A 20,231-nucleotide genomic window follows, 5' to 3' on the forward strand; every position below is an offset into this window, starting at 1 on the left:
CTCTTTGTTCCTTTCTTTCCTTTGGAGTGAGTGAATGGCCTGGGCAGTGCCTGCCTTTGATCTTCAGTCTCTCTGTACTACAGACTCTGGCCTCACAGCTAGGGAAGGGCCCCGAGACTGCAGACCCATGCAGGAACCATCCTCTCATCTCCACTTGGAGTGTTATTTTTTCCCTGCAGTGAGAAAGTCTGCAGCCTCTCAGAGCTTTGCTTTGATATAGCGGGCTGCTTAGTTAGGGATGGAGCGCAGCTCTGAGCTCCACATCTTCACACAGCCCTTTTGATGCCCTAGCTAGTAGCCACCCACTTGCCTGTCTGTGGTTGCCTCCCATCTCTGGATCCCCTGCCTCTGCCTCTGTCGGAGCATGCCCTGGTGCCAGAACCAACTTACATCAGGTGTAATGGGCGGGTGAGCCCCATGCTTCTCTGTCTCTTTGACCTGTGTGTGCTTGGTTGCCGCTTCTGCTTTCTTGGGACTTTTTGGTACTGGGACTGACCAGCAGCTTGGGATGATGGGAGTATCCATCTAGGTATGAGCTCCAAACTATTCATGAATTTGTGGATATGCACCATTCCCATGGCCAAGGAGCCCTGGATGGTGGTCTGATGCTGGACAGGTGGAGCTGGAGACAGAAGCTCTGCTGTGTGCATCCCCTGAGCTCCTACAGAGGCTTATACTCCTTTGCCTTTAACTGAAATCTGGGGTTTGCTAAGATGTGACAGCATCTATCCCTCTGATCCACAGCTCTGCTAGCTGGCAGCTGTGGGGTTGGTGTGGAGGACACAGAGCAGGGCCTAAGGGCTGCATGCCTCGTTGCTGGGCCTCAGGGCGCCCACCATGGATGTGGCTCTGGTGCTTTGTGTAGGTGAAGGCACCTGTCGTGTCTGTCTCCCACCAGCTGCACTGTCCATCATGTGCTCCCCCAGCGGACGGTACACCAGTCTGCTGGACAACCACCTGCAGCTCTTCATCCCAAGATGACTGGTTGCATAGAACCAGGCTGGATCTCACACAGGGAGAAAACCGGAACGCTGATGTTCATGGTGGGTGTGCACACCTGAGCAGCTCTACTCACCCGTGTGGAACAAGGGTCGATAACCTGCCTTTGGCCTGTCCTTGGCATGTGACAGTCTTGGGGACTGAAGTGTCTGAAGTTAAGCAACCACTACAATGAGTAAGGCACAGCCTGACTGAGAAGGATTCTCATTTCCCTCATGTGGTCAGGAGGTCTATTTGAGGGATCTGTGTCCCAAAGCCTCAGCGTGGATGTGTTTGATGTTTGCACAAGGCTCGCTCAGGGCTGTCCCCTGAACTGACTGTTCTTTTCAACCCTTGCCTGTCTCCAGAGGCCTCTTTTATGCTTTCCTTTAAAGGACTGCTTTGTACCTGCCAGGGCCTGCAGCATACTTGTTTGTGATCACAGGGACTTGTGTGTACTTGCTGGGGCCCCACTGTCTACTAAATAAACCTCACAAGTCTCCAGGGGGAGCTAGCAGATGTTCTGTGCTGGTCACAGCCTCCAAGTAGGGATGCTCATAGACAGGCAGCTACAACCCTGCCTCAGTGTGGGCCTGGCTTCAGTCATTGAGTCTCTGAGCAAGGTGTGACCCAGTCATGTCCTGCCTGAAGTTAGTCTTCTCAAGTGGTCTAAGACTGTCCTGAGGCTAGAGCATCAGTTATGTGGCCCCAGGCATCCAGGTCTCTGGAATGTAGGGACCTATAGGTTTACCCCAAGAGGCCTTCCAGCTGTTCCAGTGAAATCTATTGGCCTAGGTAGTTTTGAAAGTACCAGCTAGTTGGGCTCCAGTGCTTTTTGTGAGGCTGTGAGGTGATCTGGCTGCCCTGCTCCTCCTAGGTCAGACAGAGCCCATTCACACCTAATCAGGTGTTCAAGGACATCCACCTTCCATTTCAGGGAAGAGGCTGGGACCACAGCCTCTCCTTCGGGCATGTGAGAGGCCAGCTCCGTGTGTTGCCAGTTGTCAGACCCTAACAGAGCAGGCTTCATTTTAGAGACTGCTAAATCCTAGAGGCACTGTTTGGAGGCCTTAATGAAACCCACTCACAGGGACTTATGGCCGCTGTACTTCCTGAGGAGCCTGACTCTGAGGTGCTCTCTGGGCTAGCTGCCTGTCCAGGTTAGGGACAGTAAAGGGACAAAGGGCTTGGCACTGCCTGGAGTGGGTGGGGCTCCCCTTCCCAGCTAAAGACACCCAGCTCCCTTAATTCTTCCATTTCCATGGTAACAGATGGGGATCACAGGAGTCCCTTAGACTCCAGCCAGGGTCCCATGCTTTACCCTACAAGTATACTGTGGAAGTTGCTGGGCAGTTATCGGGCATCTAGACTCAACTGAGGCTCTGGGGCTGCCAGCAGGGTGGGCTCAGGTGGCCAGGCCTTTTGTGTGGCAACCCTGGCTACCCTGCTGAGAGCGCTGTGGGGCCCACCGAGGCTTTGGAGAGATTAATAGCAGTCTGAATTCGATTTGCCGAATCCTGGGCAGTGGCTGTGTGATAAGACACAGCAGGTGTCCGTGTTCTTCAGCGCCAGTCTGCTCTGTGGTGGGAATATCAATAAGGACAACGGTGACAGGCCTGGTGACCGCAGGGGTCTCCTTCTGACTGGTGGTTTCCATCCCAGCTGTTAAAGAACAGCACTGTCACCTGGCTGGAGTAGGGTAGGCTAAGAGCCCAGCCTGAGGCCCTGTGATGACAGTGGGTCACCTTTGCTGGCTCTGTTCCTGCTCTGAGAAGCTTGGCTCTACCTGGATCCCAGGATTGCCCAGAGGTGGGGTTCACCTTCCCTTCCACCAGCCCAAAGGCCCCCAGGGGCACCACCAAGTGTAAAAGCCAGATCATGAGGACTGGGCTGCCCTGGAGCAGGGACAGCTCTGGGAGCCCCTAGGAGGCTCACAGATCTGTGGTCAGCCTTACGTCCTCAAGTCAAAGTCTGTTTACCTCATCCGTCGTTCCTGTGTTGCAGCACCAGCTCCAGGGAGGGTTAATGAGGGAGAGCACCAGCTGCTCACTTTTCAGTCAGCAGTTGGCACAGGGTGCTCCAGGCGTGGCCGACAGCCTCTGTGGGCAGGTCTCTGTCTTTCCTGGGCTTCCCCAGAGCACTGGTTGTTAGGAGTATGGTCACATCAGGCACCTATGTACGGACCACAATAGCTGAGAGAGTGGGGACCCAGGTTCCCCAGAGACCTCTGCACTGAGGAGAGACTCAGTGGTGCTCAGAGAGACTGGGTGCTGTCAGACATGGGCAGGTACAGAGAGGGCCAAGGGTCTGCTAGTAACCCTAGGTGGCAAACTTAGTGCAGGGTTCTTCAGGGCCAGTAGCTGGACTGGTCAAGAGTCCAGTCTGAGATGGGAGAGGTCTGGGTAGCCCTGTCTCCTAAAGAGCAGTTATCACAGGGGTTAGGTCATGGGCATCTTGGGCCTGTATACAGGAGGGAAGTGAGGTGGCCTCAATCCAGGGACCTCTGAAATCACATGTGACATAGTTTAAAGTGTCTCAAAAGTAAAATAAAACAGTCAAACAGAAGGTCCAAAAGGGGAGGGGGGGAAGCACCCGGGCTTGGCTGCTCACACCCACGATCCCAGCACTGGAGAAACCGAAGCAGGATGATTATCAAGAGTTTGAGTCTAGCTTAGGGCTACATGAGAGTCTGTGTCCAAAAAAAAAAAAAAAAAAGAAGAAGCCAGGCCGTGGTGGTGCATGCTTTTTTTTTTTTTTTTTTTTTTTTAAGATTTATTTATTTATTATGTATACAGTGTTCTGTCTGCACATATCCCTGCAGGCCAGAAGAGGGCACCAGATCTCATTACAGATGGTTGTGAGCCACCATGTGGTTGCTGGGAATTGAACTCAGGACCTCTGGAAGAACAGTCAGTGCTCTTAACCGCTGAGCCATCTCTCCAGCCCCGGTGGTGCATGCTTTTAACCCCAGCACTCGGGAGGCAGAGGCAGACAGATCTATGTGAGTTCGAGGCCAGCCTGGTCTCCAAAGTGAGTTCTAGGACAGCCAGGACTACACAGAGAAACTCTGTCTTGAAGAATAAACTAATTAAACTAAACTAAAAGAGGGCTGGAGAGATGGCTCAGCAGTTAAGAGCACTTGCTGTTTTTGCAGAGGACCTGAGTTCAGCTCCCGGCATCCACACAGTGGCTCTCAACCATCTGGGGGCCTTCATGTGGTACACATGCGAACAAAACGTGTGTGTGTGTGTGTGTGTGTGTGTGTGTGTGTGTGTGTGTGTGTGTGTACATAATATGCATAATAAATCTAAAAAAAATTAACTAAAATTAACTGATCCAAACTGTAGTAACTGAAGGCTTTTAATAACTCTGTGGGCTTTTGTTATTTGTCCTTGGTGTATGTTGTACATTGGAAGCATTTCATCACTGACCCAGGGTCTCTTGAGAGTAGTCACATCACTGGATCATGGTCTGGGCCATGTGCCGGATAGACTCTACCAGCTGAAGTGAGCATGTCATAGACAGTCCCATATCCACACAGTTTCCAGGAATCCTAGCTCCATCTCTACATGTCAGAGGACAACGAATGCTGGAGAGATAATGTCGTCAGAGAGGCGTGGTCCATGGGACAGTAGCCCTCAGGAAGGCTTTGTCTGAACTGCCCATCTGCCTTTCACCCTCAGTCTATCTGCTGGTCTCAACACAGGAACTTTTGTCAGATCCAGAGCATAGCAGGATGGATCTGGGGGATGTTCAGCAGAAGTTTCCAGTGTCTTCCATCTCTGGAGCACTTCTTTTTCTGTGCAGGACACAAAAGTTATGGGGCCTTCATTCTGCTGAGCTTGTGTGGAAGTGTGAGTGGCCTGGGTGTCTGTCCCTGTTGGGCTTTCCGCCCTGTGAAGGAACTTCCTCATGCCATCCCAAGCCTGGCCAGTGTGTTTCTGGATACCATTGAGCGCATTTCTGTTCTCCAATGCAGGAGTGCTTTCTCAGGACTCAGAGGATGCCACACAGGGCTGACAAGAGCATTGTGAACCAGGGTCTTTGGGGCGCACTTGTTACTTGGATCAGCTGCTTCTAAGGGCTAAATCTGCCCAGAAAGAATACAACAAACTCTGTTCCAAGCTGTGGGCAGGAGCTTGTCCTCTCGTACTGAGGGTATCAGACAGCTTCCTTGCCTGGTGTCTAGTTTGCTTTACCAAAGGAGCTTGGTCACCATGAATGGGAGTGGGAACATGGCAGCTTCCTTCTCTGGTCCTCACAGACATCAGGTACAAGAGAAGACAGACAGGACTGAGGACAGGCAGGTCTTGCTGAGATGACAAGAGAGCCTGTTCCATGCTGTTGGAGCTATGCTAAGGCTCTGGCCACTCATCTATGTGAGGAGGACATCAGGTCAAGCCCCGCCGTCTTTGTCTTGTCTCTTTGCCACGGTCTCGTGCGGCAATCACCTCAGAGCCTATAGCTGCTTTGTGTATCATGAATCAAAGACGTGGTCCATGACCAACCGGGGTGCACTGAACATTCTCAGGTGGGAGCAGTCTCCTGGATGACACTGGTCCAAGGATCTGAGTAGGCAAAATGGGAATAGTGGCCAGTGACTCAGGACAGGGGGACACTGGTTGCAAGCCTGGGCTTGGCCCTACCTCTTCCTACTTTCTTCATAATCCCTGGCATCCACAGCCCAATTGTTGACACAATGTGGACAACCTGGGTGGCTCTTTGGACTTGTTTTGTTTCAGAACAACATGCCTGTAAGCTCTGCTGTCTGCTCTCATCACCATGGCAACACAGCCATCGATTTTCTCTTGGTCACCCCCTGGCCGCATTCCACTCTGGCCTTTCCATAGGTGGGAGAAGAGCTGTACTTCTGAGGAGCTGGTGTCTGGAGAGAAGCTGAGGGAAGGCAGGCTTGGTAACTGTCCAAGGGGGGCCCTGGACTGTCTCACCTTCTGTCCGCCCCTCTTCCCTCCCAGTGGTTTTAACAGCACGGGGCCCTGGCAGCCCCCTCAGCTGTCTGTCTTCACCTAATGAGAGCTCTATATTCGGGCCTTGCTCAGGCGTATGTTAATTAGCTCTCAGAGGTGCCTTTCCACTCTAGAAGCCACCAGAATAATTGAGCATTATGGATATTTGCTTTAGAAGGCTCTGGAAGGTGGTGTGTGCTTACAGCCAAGTTTGAGCTGCTGACCCCTTGGTATAGAGCCCCTCTGCCACTGCAGAGAAGATGACAGGTCTGGATCTTCCCAGAATGACAGGGGTGCCCAGCAGTCGAGCACTGTTGTGCCTTAGTGCCCATTGGTGACACTCCATAGCCACAAGGGTCCTGCTGTCAGGCTCTCTACCATGTTCTGGGGACTGGAGCTAACCTCCAGGAGGGCTATGGCAGCTCGGGTCACCTGAAGGATACAAATGCCCCCTCTCTAGGCCCTGCAAAGCTCCACCTGGGCTGCTGGCTACAAGGAGCTAGTCTCCTGTCTGCCATCCTTTAAGACTTTGCTATGGGAGTCTGCTGGAGTCCAGCTCTGACCTGTCGATGGGTTCTTGTGGGGAGGAGAGAGGAATGAGGAAATGATAGAAGAGATGGTAAGAAAGACAGACACACAGGAGAGCTTCAGGAGAGCCCTGGGTCAATACTCAGTCACCTCAAGGTTTATTCCAAAGGGCTTTTTATACAGTACCAAGGGGTGAGTCAAAAGACCTCCCCCTTTCAAGATCAAAGCACAACGTACAGCCAAGTGTAGACCCTTCAAAACACCTGGTAACCACGCCCGTGCCAAATCTTCCCATTATGCAGCCCTGCTGGGTAGAGCAAGTTCAGAGTCTCTGACCTTGAGTAAGGTCTTACTAGGGAGCCTCTGTGGGCCTCCACACATTGCTAAGGATATATGGAGCATTTCAGGCACTTCCATGCCAAGGAGGGTCTGAGGGAGACCTGTCCCTCTTCCAGCATGAGACATACTTGCCAGTGTTAGTTTCCAAGTCAAACTGTGTTTGTCATGTCTCTCCTTCTGGGGTGGTCTTCATGTGCTGGTAAGGTTGGGCTCACATGGGCTCTTGTGGTACTGGGTCCAGTTTCCTGAACCAGAAGGGTTTGACTGATTCCTCATGTTCTACTAGACTGCATTGGCACTCCATTCTGCCATGCTTTGCATTTGAGAGGGTCCAGGGGCAGAGTCCCTGTGGTATGAAGAAGACTTAGCTCTCCTTGACCTTGATGCCTTCCATCTATTGAGGTTCCTCCATGAGGTGTAGGGTGCCTGGCCCAGGGGTCCCATTGAGAGCCAGGACATGGGAGCAGTTCTCCCCAGACTCTGCACTCATCTTTGACTGCATGAGTGTGTCTTGGGGTGGGTCTAGCTGGAATCCCTGTAAGTTTGCCACCACACTCATCCTGGCACCTGGTGGAAGCATGTCAGACAGAGGGCAGGGCACAACCCCGTCTCTAGGCGAGGGGCACCAAGGGACCTGCTATTTAGAGACCCTGGGGGCTCTTTTCTCTGCTGTTTTCTCATGCTTCACCCACTCTGGCTGCTCTGAAGAGGGGGCTGTCTGAGGACCAGCCCTCAGCAGGGGGGTGCTGTGCCTATGGTAATGGAGGCAAGTATCATGCAGCCCTTGCTCAGCAGGCTGAGCAATTGCCTCACCAGCCCTATCCCAGAATCAGGAGACCTAGTCCTAGTGACTCTGGCAACCAGGTGTGCTAGCCATCCATCGCTCGGACACCTGCTATCTGTTCAACCCTTCCCTACAGGCCCTATAGTGATTGAGGTCGGTTACTCAGATCACCTTTTCTTCGTGGGGATGGCTTTACCAGCAGGTGGGCAGTGAACCAAAGACCTTGCTGCTGGGGAAGGTAGTCTGGGAGGCAGTAGCCTCGGAAGGACCCTTGGTGGACCACCCTTTGTGTGTGACGTTACATGTCTTGTGATGCTGATGTCCCTCCTTCTTCCAGTTTCTTCTCTTGAGCAGGGCATGTTTGAAGCTTTGATAGCCTTAGATGCAGGCGTCTGGCAGACCTGCCTGACTGTTGGCCCAGGCCCAGGGTATAAGTGAGTCCCGGACTTTCCTCCTGCACACAGAGCGGGATGCATCTCTGGCCTGAGTCCTGGTCCTCCACAAAACGTGCCCAGCCCTGCAGCGATGTGCAGCCATTCACACTGCATCCCAGCCATTGCTTTACTGTGGATTTGCCCACAGAGCCGTCTCACTGACCAGATGTTTCCTTTTAAGCTCAGGTCTTTTTGAAAGTGTCACCCTCTCTCCATGTAGGATCAGGGGCCCCTCATATGGGGCCTGGAGGGGCCTTGGGTGGAGTCTGGTCTTCCCTTGCGTCTACACATCTGCAGGTAGCTACTGACAGTGTACTGAGCCCAGGCTGGTGTCGACACGCCATCCCTGCCTCCTTCACGGTCTCTCAGGTTCCCATCCCTGCAGCAGCTTGTCATCTGCACACTAAGAATACTGTAGTTTCTGAAAGAAAAGAGTAAGACTGGATGTTTTACATTTTGATTGCATTTTTATTTTTGTGTGCACATGAGCGTACGTGGTGGTGGTGGTGGTGGTGGTGGTGGTGGTGGTGGTGGTGGTGGTGCGCTGTCAGAGGACAAATTGCCAGGGTGTATCTCCTTGTTCCATATGGCCCCCAGGATCAAACTCAGCACGGATGCAGGCGAATGGAGCCTCAGTGCGGCACCGGGCTAGGAAATGGCTACCTGTGTTCTGTGGATTTAAAGGGGAGCGGTGCCAACCTTATTCTCAAGGTAGAGGTGTCACAATGTGGCAAGAACTCCTTGTTCCTAGGACACAAACTGAAATGCTGAGCTAGAAGCAGAGTCACAAGTGTCAGCAACTGGCTAGGAAAAAGATGCACACGTGCAGAACCTGTCTGAAGAGGAGAGCTGAACAAATGGCAGCACTACCCTTTGGAACTGTGGGAAACCAGTGGTGTCCACTCTACTGTCCTTGCAGCTTTCCCTGGACTCCAGAGGGTGGGGTGCAAAGACTGTGTGCCCATCTTCCTCTCAGCCACAGAGAAGAAACAACAAAGCCATGGCAGCCCCTTTTGATCTCCAGGCCACTTCCCACCATGTTGACCCAACTCTGTTTCTGGGAGCTCCTGGGAGTGGCTGTAGAACCAGCCTGCCCAGGACTCACCCACAGCTGTAGCCAATGGTGTGGTTGAGTCCCCACTGCCAGCACTCAGTGTCCCAGGAGTCTTCCTGGTGCTTGCCAAGTTCAAATGGAAGGCGAGGTCTGTACCTAGGCTTGGTTTAGAACTGGGAGGAGCAGGAAGGCAGGTCTCCCTGCTGCTGCCTGAGGCCTCTGCCACTGTCAGCCACAGGTATCCCCAGAACCCACGCCCACCCCATCTCCTGTACCACACTTCTCTCCCATCTCTTGCTGTTCTGTTCCAAGTCTCTATGGCCTTCCCAGGATTCTCTGGGCCCTCTCACATGTCATTAGGATGGTTTTAAGCACCTGAATTTCTTGTTTGTTTGTTTGTTTGTTTGTTTTAGACAGGGTTTCTCTGTAGCTTTGGAGCCTGTCCTGGAACTCACTTTGTAAGACCAGGCTGGCCTTGAACTCACAGAGATCCACCTGCCTCTTCCTCCCGAGTGCTGGGATTAAAGGACTGTGCCACCACCACCCGGCTAAGCACCTGAATTTGGATGGAGATGCCTGAGATCTGCCTCTGCATGAGCTTTCCCTCAATTCGAATCTTTCCAGAGGTTCTGAAAACAGTAACTCTGTCATCTTGTTCATGCACATTTGCCATGGCCCAGCAGTACCTGCCACTACTGGCACTTGCCACATGGGAGTATCTGTCTTCCATGTCCAATGCCCTTCCTCTGACTGAGGGCTTGTTCATGACCCTGTGTCCTGCGTTGGCTTGGCAGGCTGCCCCCTAACTTCACCTTAAGCCTTACTTGAGGTATGAAGGCTCCCATAGAGCCCATGTGCCCTACAGCCCTTTCCCTGCCTCCTCTGGACTCACCGGGCACCCAGTGGTGCCTACACTGCTTCTTGTGTCCCACCATGTCCTTCAGTTTCCCAGCTACCAGTCAGCTTCAGACTCCATGTGTAGCTGTCAAAGCATTGCTCCCTCTTCTATGGGGTCTTGTTATATTGTCCATGTTGGTCTTGAACTCCTGGTCTCAAATGATCCTCCTTCCTCAGCTCCCCAAGTACCAAGCAGTATAGGTGTGTCGCACTGGGTTTGTATAACTTTGAGATCAGCCTGATTCTTTTTCAGCAGCAGTGGAATTGGTTAGGAATAGAAGCAGACAGGACTGAGTTCTAAATCTCAGAATCCGAACACTTGGCCATCCCAGTTCACCCACTGGGAGGAGGTTGAACCTCTAGGGAGAACTGCATTCTTGTTTTATCTTCGAGATAGTCTGGGACTAACCAGGACAGGGACAAGGACAGGGTTCTTAGGGAGAATCCAGGCCGATTCAAACCCCTTACCCATCTAGGAGGGTTCCGTCTCTGTGTGGGGAAACCCCGAGTCTTCTAAGCTTTCTCCAGTCTTGCAGATGGCCCTTGTACTGGCAGAGATGTCATACTGTTTACCTATACACTAAGTTCTGGCTGCCAGTACCTTTCTGGCTATATAGCTAAGAGGGCCTCAAAAATGTACATCATGCCTGGCATGGTGGCACACACCTTCAATCCCAGCACTCAGGAGGCAGAGGCAGGTAGATCTCTGTGAGTTCAAGGCTAGCCTGGTCTACATAGCAAGTTCCAGGACAGCCAGATCTACAGAGTGAGACCATGTCTCAAAACAACAACAACAAAATGTATATCACAGGCATTGGAGAGATAACGAAGAGGTTAAAGAACACTGGCTGGTTCCTGGCACCCACATGGCCTCTCACAACCATCTGTAACTCCAGTTCAGTAGAGTCATCAGCCAGTCTGGCCTCCACAGCACCAGGCACACATGGGGTGCCTAGACATCTCTATCTGTATACACATGCAGACAACATGCACAATGTTAAGTGTACAGCAGGGAGACTGGGCGTGTGACTAACACTTAGGGCTGTCATGAACCTGCAGACCTTCTGTCACAGCCGCACTGTTTACAAACAGTTGTGCTGGATAGTTTTATGTTAATTTAACACAAGCTATAGTCATCTGAGAGGCAAGAACCTCGATTGAGAACGTATCTCTATAAGATTATGCTGTAGGCAAACCTGTGGAGCATTTTCTTAACTAGTGATTGATGAGGGAGGGCCTAGCCCATTGTTGGTAGGGCCATTCCTGGGCTGGTGGTCCTGGGTTCTATAAGAAAGCAGGCTGAGGAAGCCAGGAAGAGCAAGTCAGTAAGCAGCACCTCTCCATGGCCTGTGCATCAGCTCCTGCTCCCAGGTTCCTATCCTTTTGAGTTCCTGTCCTGGATTCCTTTAATGATGAACTCAGGGTTAGATGTGTAAACCAAATAAACCCACAGCTGCTTTTGGTTGTGATGTTTCATCACATCAGTAATAACCCTAAATAAGATAGAAACTGGAACCAGGAGTACTTTAAGAACAGATCTTATAGAATGAATCTATATATATAGAGAGAGATGATGTAAAGAGAGAGAAGGGAGATTTATTAGAATGGCTTACAGGCTATGGTCCAGTTAGTCAAACAATGGCTGTCTACCAGTGGAAGGCCCAAGAATCCAAGCTATCCACAAAGCTGGATATCTCAGCTCGTCTTCAGTATACTCCAGAATCCCAAAGAAGTAGATTCTAATGTCAGCGAGAGTGGACTTGCCAGTGAGAGCAAGCAGGCAAGCAGCCTAGATATATGTTCTTTCCACCCATGGAGTATTAATTGGCCACAGAAAAGGAGTCTGCTAGGTGTGGTGGTACACACCTGTGATCCCATTATTCAGGAGGCAGAGGCAGGAGGATCAGGAGTTTAAGGCTCTCTAAAGCTATAGAGTGAGTTTGCGCCTGACACCAATATCTCAGAGAAACAAACAAAAGGAAAGGGACAGGAGGGGTTTTCTGGCCTCTGCTGCAGCACAGGTGGGTGGGCATTGGTACCTGTGTACCCCAGTCCCTGTGTTGTCCTCTAAGAAGGGGACATTTCCACGTGGATCAGATTGCACACTAACCCTCCAAATGTGAAGCCAGGTTACTAATAGTACCAGAAATCTTTAAAACTGAGACATTGGGGTGACATGCAGGGTGACTCATGGTGGCTGACCTTTCAGCTGCTTGACTCACACTGTACATTGGTAGAAGTTGAGGAGGGTGTGGTCTCCTGCTATGGCTGTCTGTGTTTTTCAACTTTTATCTCAAATGACATGTGTTGTTCTGGCACTCACCATGTGCTTTTGGGGGTCTACCTCCTAAGTTCCCAAATATCTGGGGTTCTGGAACCCTGCTGCCTCCAGCTGTCCCTAGCCCCACTGTCACCCTCCTAAGTTACTCCTTCCCTGCTTTGATGTGCTGAGGCTGACTCAGTGCCCTGGTGTGCTGGGGCTCCCATCCCTCTGTGCCAGAGCCCTGGGACAAGCCATCTGGGTGCTGCCAGTCACCCCTGTTGATACTCCACTCCCTGGGGAGGTTCATCAGGTGGCATCTCTGTAAAGATTTACCCTCCCTCACTTGCTGTTTGCTCTGGCACATTGGGCCTTCTTTCCCAATCGGGTCCGGTTTTTCAAGTTTAGGGCCCACCTGTGTTGTGTCCCCAGAGCTCTAGGTCCCTGGGGGTTGGGTGGATTCCCCCCTGGCTGAGGCTGGGTAGAAAGCCTCTTCCTGTGGCTGGAGAGATTGCTCCACTGAGGTCAAGAGTCCATACTGCTGTTACAAAGGACTCAAGCTTGGTTCTGAGCACCGTATCAGTAACTCACAGCTGCCTGTAACTCCAGCCTCAGAGGATTTGATGACCTCTTCTGGTCTCCAAGAACACCTGCACTCGTGTGCACATACCCCCCACCATAATTTAAAATAATAAAAATCTTTTTTAAAAGGAAAGAAAGCCTCCTCCTCATAGCACAGCACACCTGAGAGGATCTTTCTAGAAAGGGAGAGGATGGGAGATCATAGAAGTCACAATGAGGGCTCAGCCCCTGATTCTCTGTCCCTGCTGGCCTGCAGCCCTTCAGATGCAAGAAGTATGTAAGGGCCAATACACAAAACTTCTAGTAGCTTCTGGCGGAAATCAATACCCCTGGCCAGGGACTCCGCCTCCGCAGTGGGTGCTCAGGGTGGCTAGATGTGCTTCTTCTCCTGCATGCTGTGCTCATGGTACTGCAGGGGTTAAGTGCTGGCGGCTGTGCACGCTCAAGCTCCGCTGCACGTGGCTTCCTGCAGCTGCTTGTAAAATGCAGTTTAAAAATTCACCATGTGGGCTGATTTTGCACAGCACCAGCTTGCAGCTAGAACACACACACTCATGCACACACACGTGTACCCTCTTCCGTGCCTCTGCCTAGGTGGGCCCCTGCATACATACCCATTATATGTGGGGCTTGGGACAGGCTACCCAGCTAGGGCTCTGAGCTGAGGGTTCTAGTGGAACAGGGCACTCTGCTCTGTGTCTGAGTGTTGACACATCTCAGATGGAGTATAACTGCTGCCTGTTGGATCTGACACCTGTCACTAGAACAAAATCCTGTGAGGAACTTCACATACCCTTGGACATCACTAGTTCCCCTTTAAGGATCTGCTATTTGATTACACTGCTTTCCAAAGTTCTTGAATTGATGTGTGCTGCTTTTGTGGGTAGGGGAAAGTTTTCTGTTTGGTCTTGATATTAACTTGTAATTCTGGGTCTAAAAGCATGTAGCCAGAGAAGAAAGCAGCAACCTAAAGGGAGATTTCTGGCTAAGTGCATAGTTTGGTTGCTACTGCCCCGTTCCTCCTCTGTAGACCTCATGCCCTTTTGATGAGTTGGTTGCATAGGCATTGTCCTCGGGAAGAGTGTGTGTGATCCAAAGCTGAGAGAGTAGGGCCAGTGCTGCCAAGGACTCGGGTGGGTTCCCTGCCAAGCCAGACTTCATGCCCATTGTGGTCGCGTGCTTTCCACTTGGGTATAATTATAGCCCATTCCCAGGTGTCTGCAACCTTGAGAGCCAGGAGATAGACCCAAGACCCTCTGAGTCATGGGAACGTGATCAAGCAAAGCCCAGAGTGCTTCCCTGGGTGCTTCCTTGTCTCGAGGCCAATGGGTTTCCATCCTACGGAACTTAGAGATGCAGAAAAGCACAGAGGACCCTGGGACTTGCCACTTGTGTACTTGCATTTCTTGTTTGCACACTAGTGGCTTGGGTTTCCCGTGAGCCCTGTTCTGAGCATGTGGGACATTGCCCTGATGACTCGCTGAGTAGTTGACATGCCTGTGCGTGTGTGCTGGTGGCAAGGCCTCTTCTCATGGGGACTGTGCCTGTGGCCTTGCACCTCTCTCTCCCCTGGCTTCACCATTTATCTCAGTGCTTCTCCTCAAACAGGCATAAGGGACCAGGCTCCTTCACATTGAATTCTGTCCCCATGTGGTCCCTAGTCCCCTCAGGCATATCAGAGACCAGGTCCAGAGTGGGCTAGAAGTAGGACTTCCGTCCTCTTTAGAGGGGTCTGGAAAACCTGAGGCTGTTTGCTCTGTCCCTCTGTGTGTAGGTCGCCACTGACTTTGTGACCACAGCTTCCTCTTGGCCATACACAGTTATGGCAGCCCTGTCATCTCTAGGGATGCAGTTTCTGGGGTGGTCATTGTACCGTTGCCACATAGGCTCCATCCAGGCCTGTGGTCAGACACTTAGGGTGTGGTGGTGGTGGTGGTGGGCAGATGCCGGTGCTGAAGTTTCTACCAGGTGACTCAGGTGGTTTGTACAAAGCTCCAGGCAGCTGTTGGGTTTGCTCTTTGACCACAAGGATGCCCTGCAGGGAGGGGGTAAGCAAGCAGGGTGGGGCTGGCGTGGTAAGTCGTGGATCTGGCTGCTGACCACCCTGCTGACTTGGAGAGTCCTTTTCTACTGACTGGGGCCAGTTGGCTGGTGTGGCCTTGCAAGCCATGCTAACTGGTGTAGGAAATCTGTCCAGTGCCCGATCTTCAGTCAGTGTCCTGTGGTCATTGGAATTAAAACAACAGCTCGTGGGATTAAGAGGGTTCCCAAGAATCTGACTTCCTTGGGTCCCAGATGAACTCCCAGGGGAAAGCTGATGTGCTAGAGGAAGATACCCTCCAGCTATGGCCTCTGTTGTCAGAGGATTTCTTCCGGTTTCCAGCTGGCGATAGTGGGTGCCAGAAGAGGGACTCCTGGAGAGAAAAGTCCTGCCTCTGGAAGGACTCAGGGGTGCAGCTTAGTAGCACATACTCTAGCCTCCAGGCAAAGGCATAGGCTCTCCTTCTCTGTTTGTGTCCATAGCACCTAGCCAGTGTCCCAGACTCCCCCAAAAGGACTTACCAGATAGTTGTCAATCAGGCAAGTGGAGCCAGACTGCTTGGTTTCTCTACACGTGAGGAAATGGGAGCGTTTGCTCTACAGGTGAGATGGGCCTGTGGCAGAGAGGGCAGGCAGCCTTGTTGGTCTTGGTTAGGGGCATTGTGTACCTGACCCCATTACATGTCCCCTGTGGCCACTGAGCATGAGACTCTGATCATGACCTGGGGTCTCAGACCCCTGAACAAAGAACAGGAGCTGGGAGCTCATGCTCAGTTGACAACAGGAGGTATATGATGGTCAAGTATACAGGGCATTTAGCCAAGACCCTTGGGGCTGCTTGCCTGACCTGGAGCCCTCATCCATAGGTATGGAGTGGGAGAAAGGTGCTGGGATTTGATTTGATCATTGCTGGGCTTAAAAGAAAGTGTGCCGGGCGGTGGTGGCGCACGCCTTTAATCCCAGCACTCAGGAGGCAGAGCCAGGCGGATCTCTGTGAGTTCGAGGCCAGCCTGGGCTACCAAGTGAGTTCCAGGAAAGGCGCAAAACTACACAGAGAAACCCTGTCTCGAAAAAACCAAAAAAAAAAAAAAAAAAAAAAAAAGAAAGAAAGAAAGAAAGTGTGCCTGGCCCTTGGTCTTCAAGTCTCCTCCTTTCTACTTCCTTTCTGTTGTATCCTTGTCAAAAGCAGGAGGTGGGTATATGGCAGCTTAGTGATGATCCTGCAGTCTGTTGGGGCTCAGCTCAGCCCAACATTGGGCAAACCCAGACATTAGTCCATCCTAGAGTGTGTGCCACAGGCAAGTGGGTATGAGCTAGGACGTCCAAGCTAGAAAAGTCTTGGATGGTGTTGACTGCTGAGCTGACAACCTCTGTTGTCTCAGTTTGCCCTTCACAGGTAGGCTAAGGCACATCAGTGTCCCTGGAGTGTTGATGTCCTGAGGAAATGCTTATGGAGTCATGGCTATGCCCAGTGCTCTGTGGCATGTGAACCTAGGCCTCCTGCTGAGCTGGTCCACAGCAGCAGTCCACCTTCTGGGCCCACCAGCTCTGCTGACTCCAGAGTCACTGGCATGCTCTGCCAGGGCAAGTGGTTCTGAGACCACTTTGTCCTCCCAGGGCTAGCCCCAGATGAGGACCCAGGGCCCAGAATGACATTCAGCCTTTTACTTATTTTCTCATGGGAACTGGCAATGAGGCCTTGGGTCAGAGAGGGTGGTTTCCTGTGCCTTGCACAGGGAGGTGTGTCTGCCCTGGTGTAGGGCTCAGTCCATCATTGGCTGATTGGTGTGTGAATGAGTGTGAGGTCTGTGTAGGTGCCTATTTGTGCTGTACCCAGGTAAAAGCCTGTCTACACAGGTTCTTCTGTCCCATGTCTCTATCCTAACACATGCTTCAGGGTGGACATTTGAGCTCCCTACAAGGATGCCAGGTACTCTAATTCAGATTTTAACCTTCATCACTTTAGACTTTTCTTTCTTCTTCCCCTCCCACCTGGCTTTGTTTCCCAGAAGCTCCTCTAGAGTCACAGAACTTCTGTGGTATCTACTGTTTAGTCCTCGTATAGGCTCAGTGATTGGAAATATCTAACCCACTTTCTTTTCTCCAGGGGATGTCCTCTTCCAGATGGCTGAAGTCCACCGGCAGATCCAGAACCAGCTGGAGGAGATGGTGAGTGTGGCCTCTGGGACCTCCTCCTTGGGTTCAAGGAACATACATACATGTGTGAGCAGGGAAATCAGGTGTCAGCTGAAGGACTGGCTATGTGCTTTATCCGTGTGTCCATTGGGACTTCCATAACCATGTAGTCTGGTCACACGGGTTACAGGAAGATGACTGGGTCTCAGGCTCCTGGGAAAAGAAAGGAAACCAGGGTCTCATGCTCAGTTGGCCACAGGGACCTGTAATTGGTCAGTAGAGTTGGCTCCATGGAAGAGTCACCTGTGCCTTGATGATAGCCCCAGCCAGGTCCCAGTTCTTGCTGCTGATGGGCAGCAAAGTCAAATTTTTCTCTAGACTCAGGTCTGGTTCCTTCAACCCTTGCTTGAATGATCCAGCAGAGGGAGGCTAGTGGAAATGGGATGTCAAGGCTTTGAAAAGCTTCTGTCTAGTCCTCGCCTTTAGGAGCCTCCTAGCTCCATGGGGCCTGTATGGCCCGGAGGGTTCTCCTTCCATGGTACCTTGTCCAGGCTGGCTCTGCTCCATCTCCTGCACCATGCCTCACAACTGCCTAATGGTCTTTTTCCTCCCTGCGTCCAGCTGAAGTCTTTCCACAATGAGCTGCTCACACAGCTGGAACAGAAGGTCGAGCTGGACTCCAGGTATCTGAGTGTAAGTACACCCTGTGCCATCCCTGCTGGGCCACCGGTGCCAGGCTCTGCCTCTGCCTGCACATCTGTCCCCTAGGCCTGAGTTTATTTTCCCTCTGGACTCACACCCTAGTGGCCTAGAGAAGAGCCCATTGCATGTGGTGTTCATGTGCAGTGCCCCTGCCTCTCAGCCACTTGTCATATAGCTGATGACTTGGATTGTACGGTAGAACCCACACGAGGGCCTTGTCCATGCCTCACTGTCCTTGCCTGTTAGCCAAGGCTACTGTAGTATTCACCACATGAGTTATGGCTTTGCACCTGCTATCAGAGCAGGGAAGGAGGACAGGCGCCTTCTCAGGTCTAATTTTGGTCTTGGAGACTGGGGATCTGCCAGAGGAAGACAAGGAGGAGGTCTGCAGCTGTGACCCCCTGCCTCACTGTGGCCAGCTGGAATCTGCTGTGGCTAGGGAGCAGGGACGACTAAGGAGGGAGCACCAAGCTGCCTGTGAGGCTCACGGGCCTCCATGGTTGTATCATGGCTCCCCAGGCTGCACTGAAGAAATACCAAACAGAACAGAGGAGCAAAGGTGACGCCCTGGACAAGTGTCAGGCTGAGCTGAAGAAGCTACGCAAGAAGAGCCAAGGGAGCAAGAACCCTCAGAAGTACTCGGACAAGGAGCTGCAGGTAGGCGCGGCTGCCTGCACAGGAGCTGTTGTGACTGCATGCCCCTTTCTGAGCAAGGAAAAGCCTCCCCATCTGCCCATGAGTTTACTGTGTGTCTGTCAAGGGAGGGGAGCCCCCAGTTATGGCAGGGCAGAGCTGGGTTTCTGGAGTGACTTCCCAAGTCCTCCAGTGGAGGGATGGTTAACTTAGCAAAGATGCCAGGAAGGTTCTCAGCTGCCAAACAGAGGCTCCGGCTGAGCCCTCCCCTGATCCCTCTGGATTCTTGCCCAGGAGCCAGACCCCAGACTGCTATTGTAATCAATCTGCGATCGCCCATCCCAGGCTGACCAGCCAAGGTCATCTGTGGCAGATGGCCCTGGAGGCTTCCAAGGGCCGGCTTCATTGCCATTTTCTCTACTGTTCCACCAGCATGGCAGGTGCTGTGTGCCAGTCAGGTTTAGAATATTGTGGTCAGACTAACACTTACATCAGAACCACAGGCAGTGTCCTGATACTGAGCAGTCCAAGAAACCCCTCACCTACTCTTGCAGCCCTAGTTGCACAGATTAAAAAGGTATACAACAGGACACCCAGTGTTTGTAGAGGAGGCACCGGGAAATACAGTCACAGGGCCTGGAGAGGACAAGGTGTGGCTCTAAGGCCTGGGGTCTTTTTTCTTTTTTTGAGCCAGGGTTTCTCTGTGTAGTTTTGGTGCCTGTCCTGGATCTCGCTCTGTAGACCAGGCTGGCCTCGAACTCACAGAGATCCACCTGGCTCTGCCTCCCGAGTGCTGAGATTAAAGGTGTGCACCACCGCTGCCCAGCTGGGGTCCCCACTTTTTATCTGTAGCATGAAACAGCACCCATCACCCAAGGCATGTGATGTTCTTCTTGTGCCCATGGTGCCTCTGACTTCCCTCCTGGGCCCAGGAGAGTGGGGAGGGCCAAGAACGCCAAGCTGTACTTCTTCCTTGATCATGGTGTCAGAGCAAGTCAGCAGCTCCGAGGCGGCCTAGGAGAGTTGTCTCTAAGCACATGCAGGCCTGAAGGGGGATTTCACAGGCCAGTGGGGGATCCTGCCATGAGTCCATCTGCCCTAAACGAGAGAGCAGGCCCAGACAGCACTCTTCGTGTGCAGAGGTTGCAATAGCAGGAAGCTTAAGGTCCCTGCACCCCTGCCATGCTATCCCATGTAAGCTCTTGCAGTGGCGTGCCTTCCCCACTTCAGGTACATTTTTCTGAGTCCAGGGTCTTTGTTTTGATCACCTGCATGCATGTTTGTGTGTGTAAAGGTACATGTGTGTGCAGACACATACATATTGTGCATGTGTACGTAAAGGTCAGAGGACAACTTTTAGGTCATTCTTTCTTAGGTTCTTTTTACCTTCTTTCTGAGAGTCTGGCTGACTTGGAGCTTGCCAAGTAGGTTAGGCTGACTGTCCAGCGAGCCCCAGGGATCCCCGTCTCTGCTTCCCCAGTGCTGGAATTATAAGTGCAGACCACCACACCTAGGTTTTTTTTGTTTTGTTTTGTTTTGTTTTGTTTTGTTTTTTTATGTGGATTCTGGGGCCCATACTCAGGTCTTCATACTTGCAAGGCAAACACTTTAACAACTAGTATGGCTCCCAACCTACTTTAGTATTTTTGTTTGTTTGTTTGTTTTTCAAGACATGGTTTCTCTGTGTAGCCCTGGCTGTCGTGGAACTCTTTTGTAGACCAGGCTGGCCTTGAACTCAGAAATCTACCTGTCTCTGCCTCCTGAGTACTGGGATTAAATGCATGCGCCACCACTGCCTGCCTTATAAAAATACTTTAGTATTTTTAATGACCATCTGTGACCCAGGGCTGCCTCCAAGGACATGTACAGGCTGAGGCTGTCACCCAGGGGAGGCTGT

At 51.9% G+C, this 20,231-nt stretch overlaps 1 protein-coding gene across 6 annotated transcripts in view; it reads left to right on the plus strand.

Annotated features, from left to right (window-relative positions):
* Positions 1 to 20,231, plus strand: part of Baiap2 (BAR/IMD domain containing adaptor protein 2) — a 71,788-nt gene that overhangs the window by 25,485 nt on the left and 26,072 nt on the right. For all 6 annotated transcript variants that reach the window (XM_059272261.1, XM_059272262.1, XM_059272260.1 and 3 more), the window contains exons 4-6: positions 16,971 to 17,032; positions 17,621 to 17,692; positions 18,221 to 18,358. In XM_059272261.1, the coding sequence (XP_059128244.1) occupies positions 16,971 to 17,032; positions 17,621 to 17,692; positions 18,221 to 18,358 (272 nt within the window). The remainder of the gene's footprint in view (positions 1 to 16,970; positions 17,033 to 17,620; positions 17,693 to 18,220; positions 18,359 to 20,231) is intronic.

The sequence above is a fragment of the Peromyscus eremicus genome, chromosome 8a (genome assembly GCF_949786415.1).
Source record: "Peromyscus eremicus chromosome 8a, PerEre_H2_v1, whole genome shotgun sequence".
Taxonomy (NCBI): domain Eukaryota; kingdom Metazoa; phylum Chordata; class Mammalia; order Rodentia; family Cricetidae; genus Peromyscus; species Peromyscus eremicus.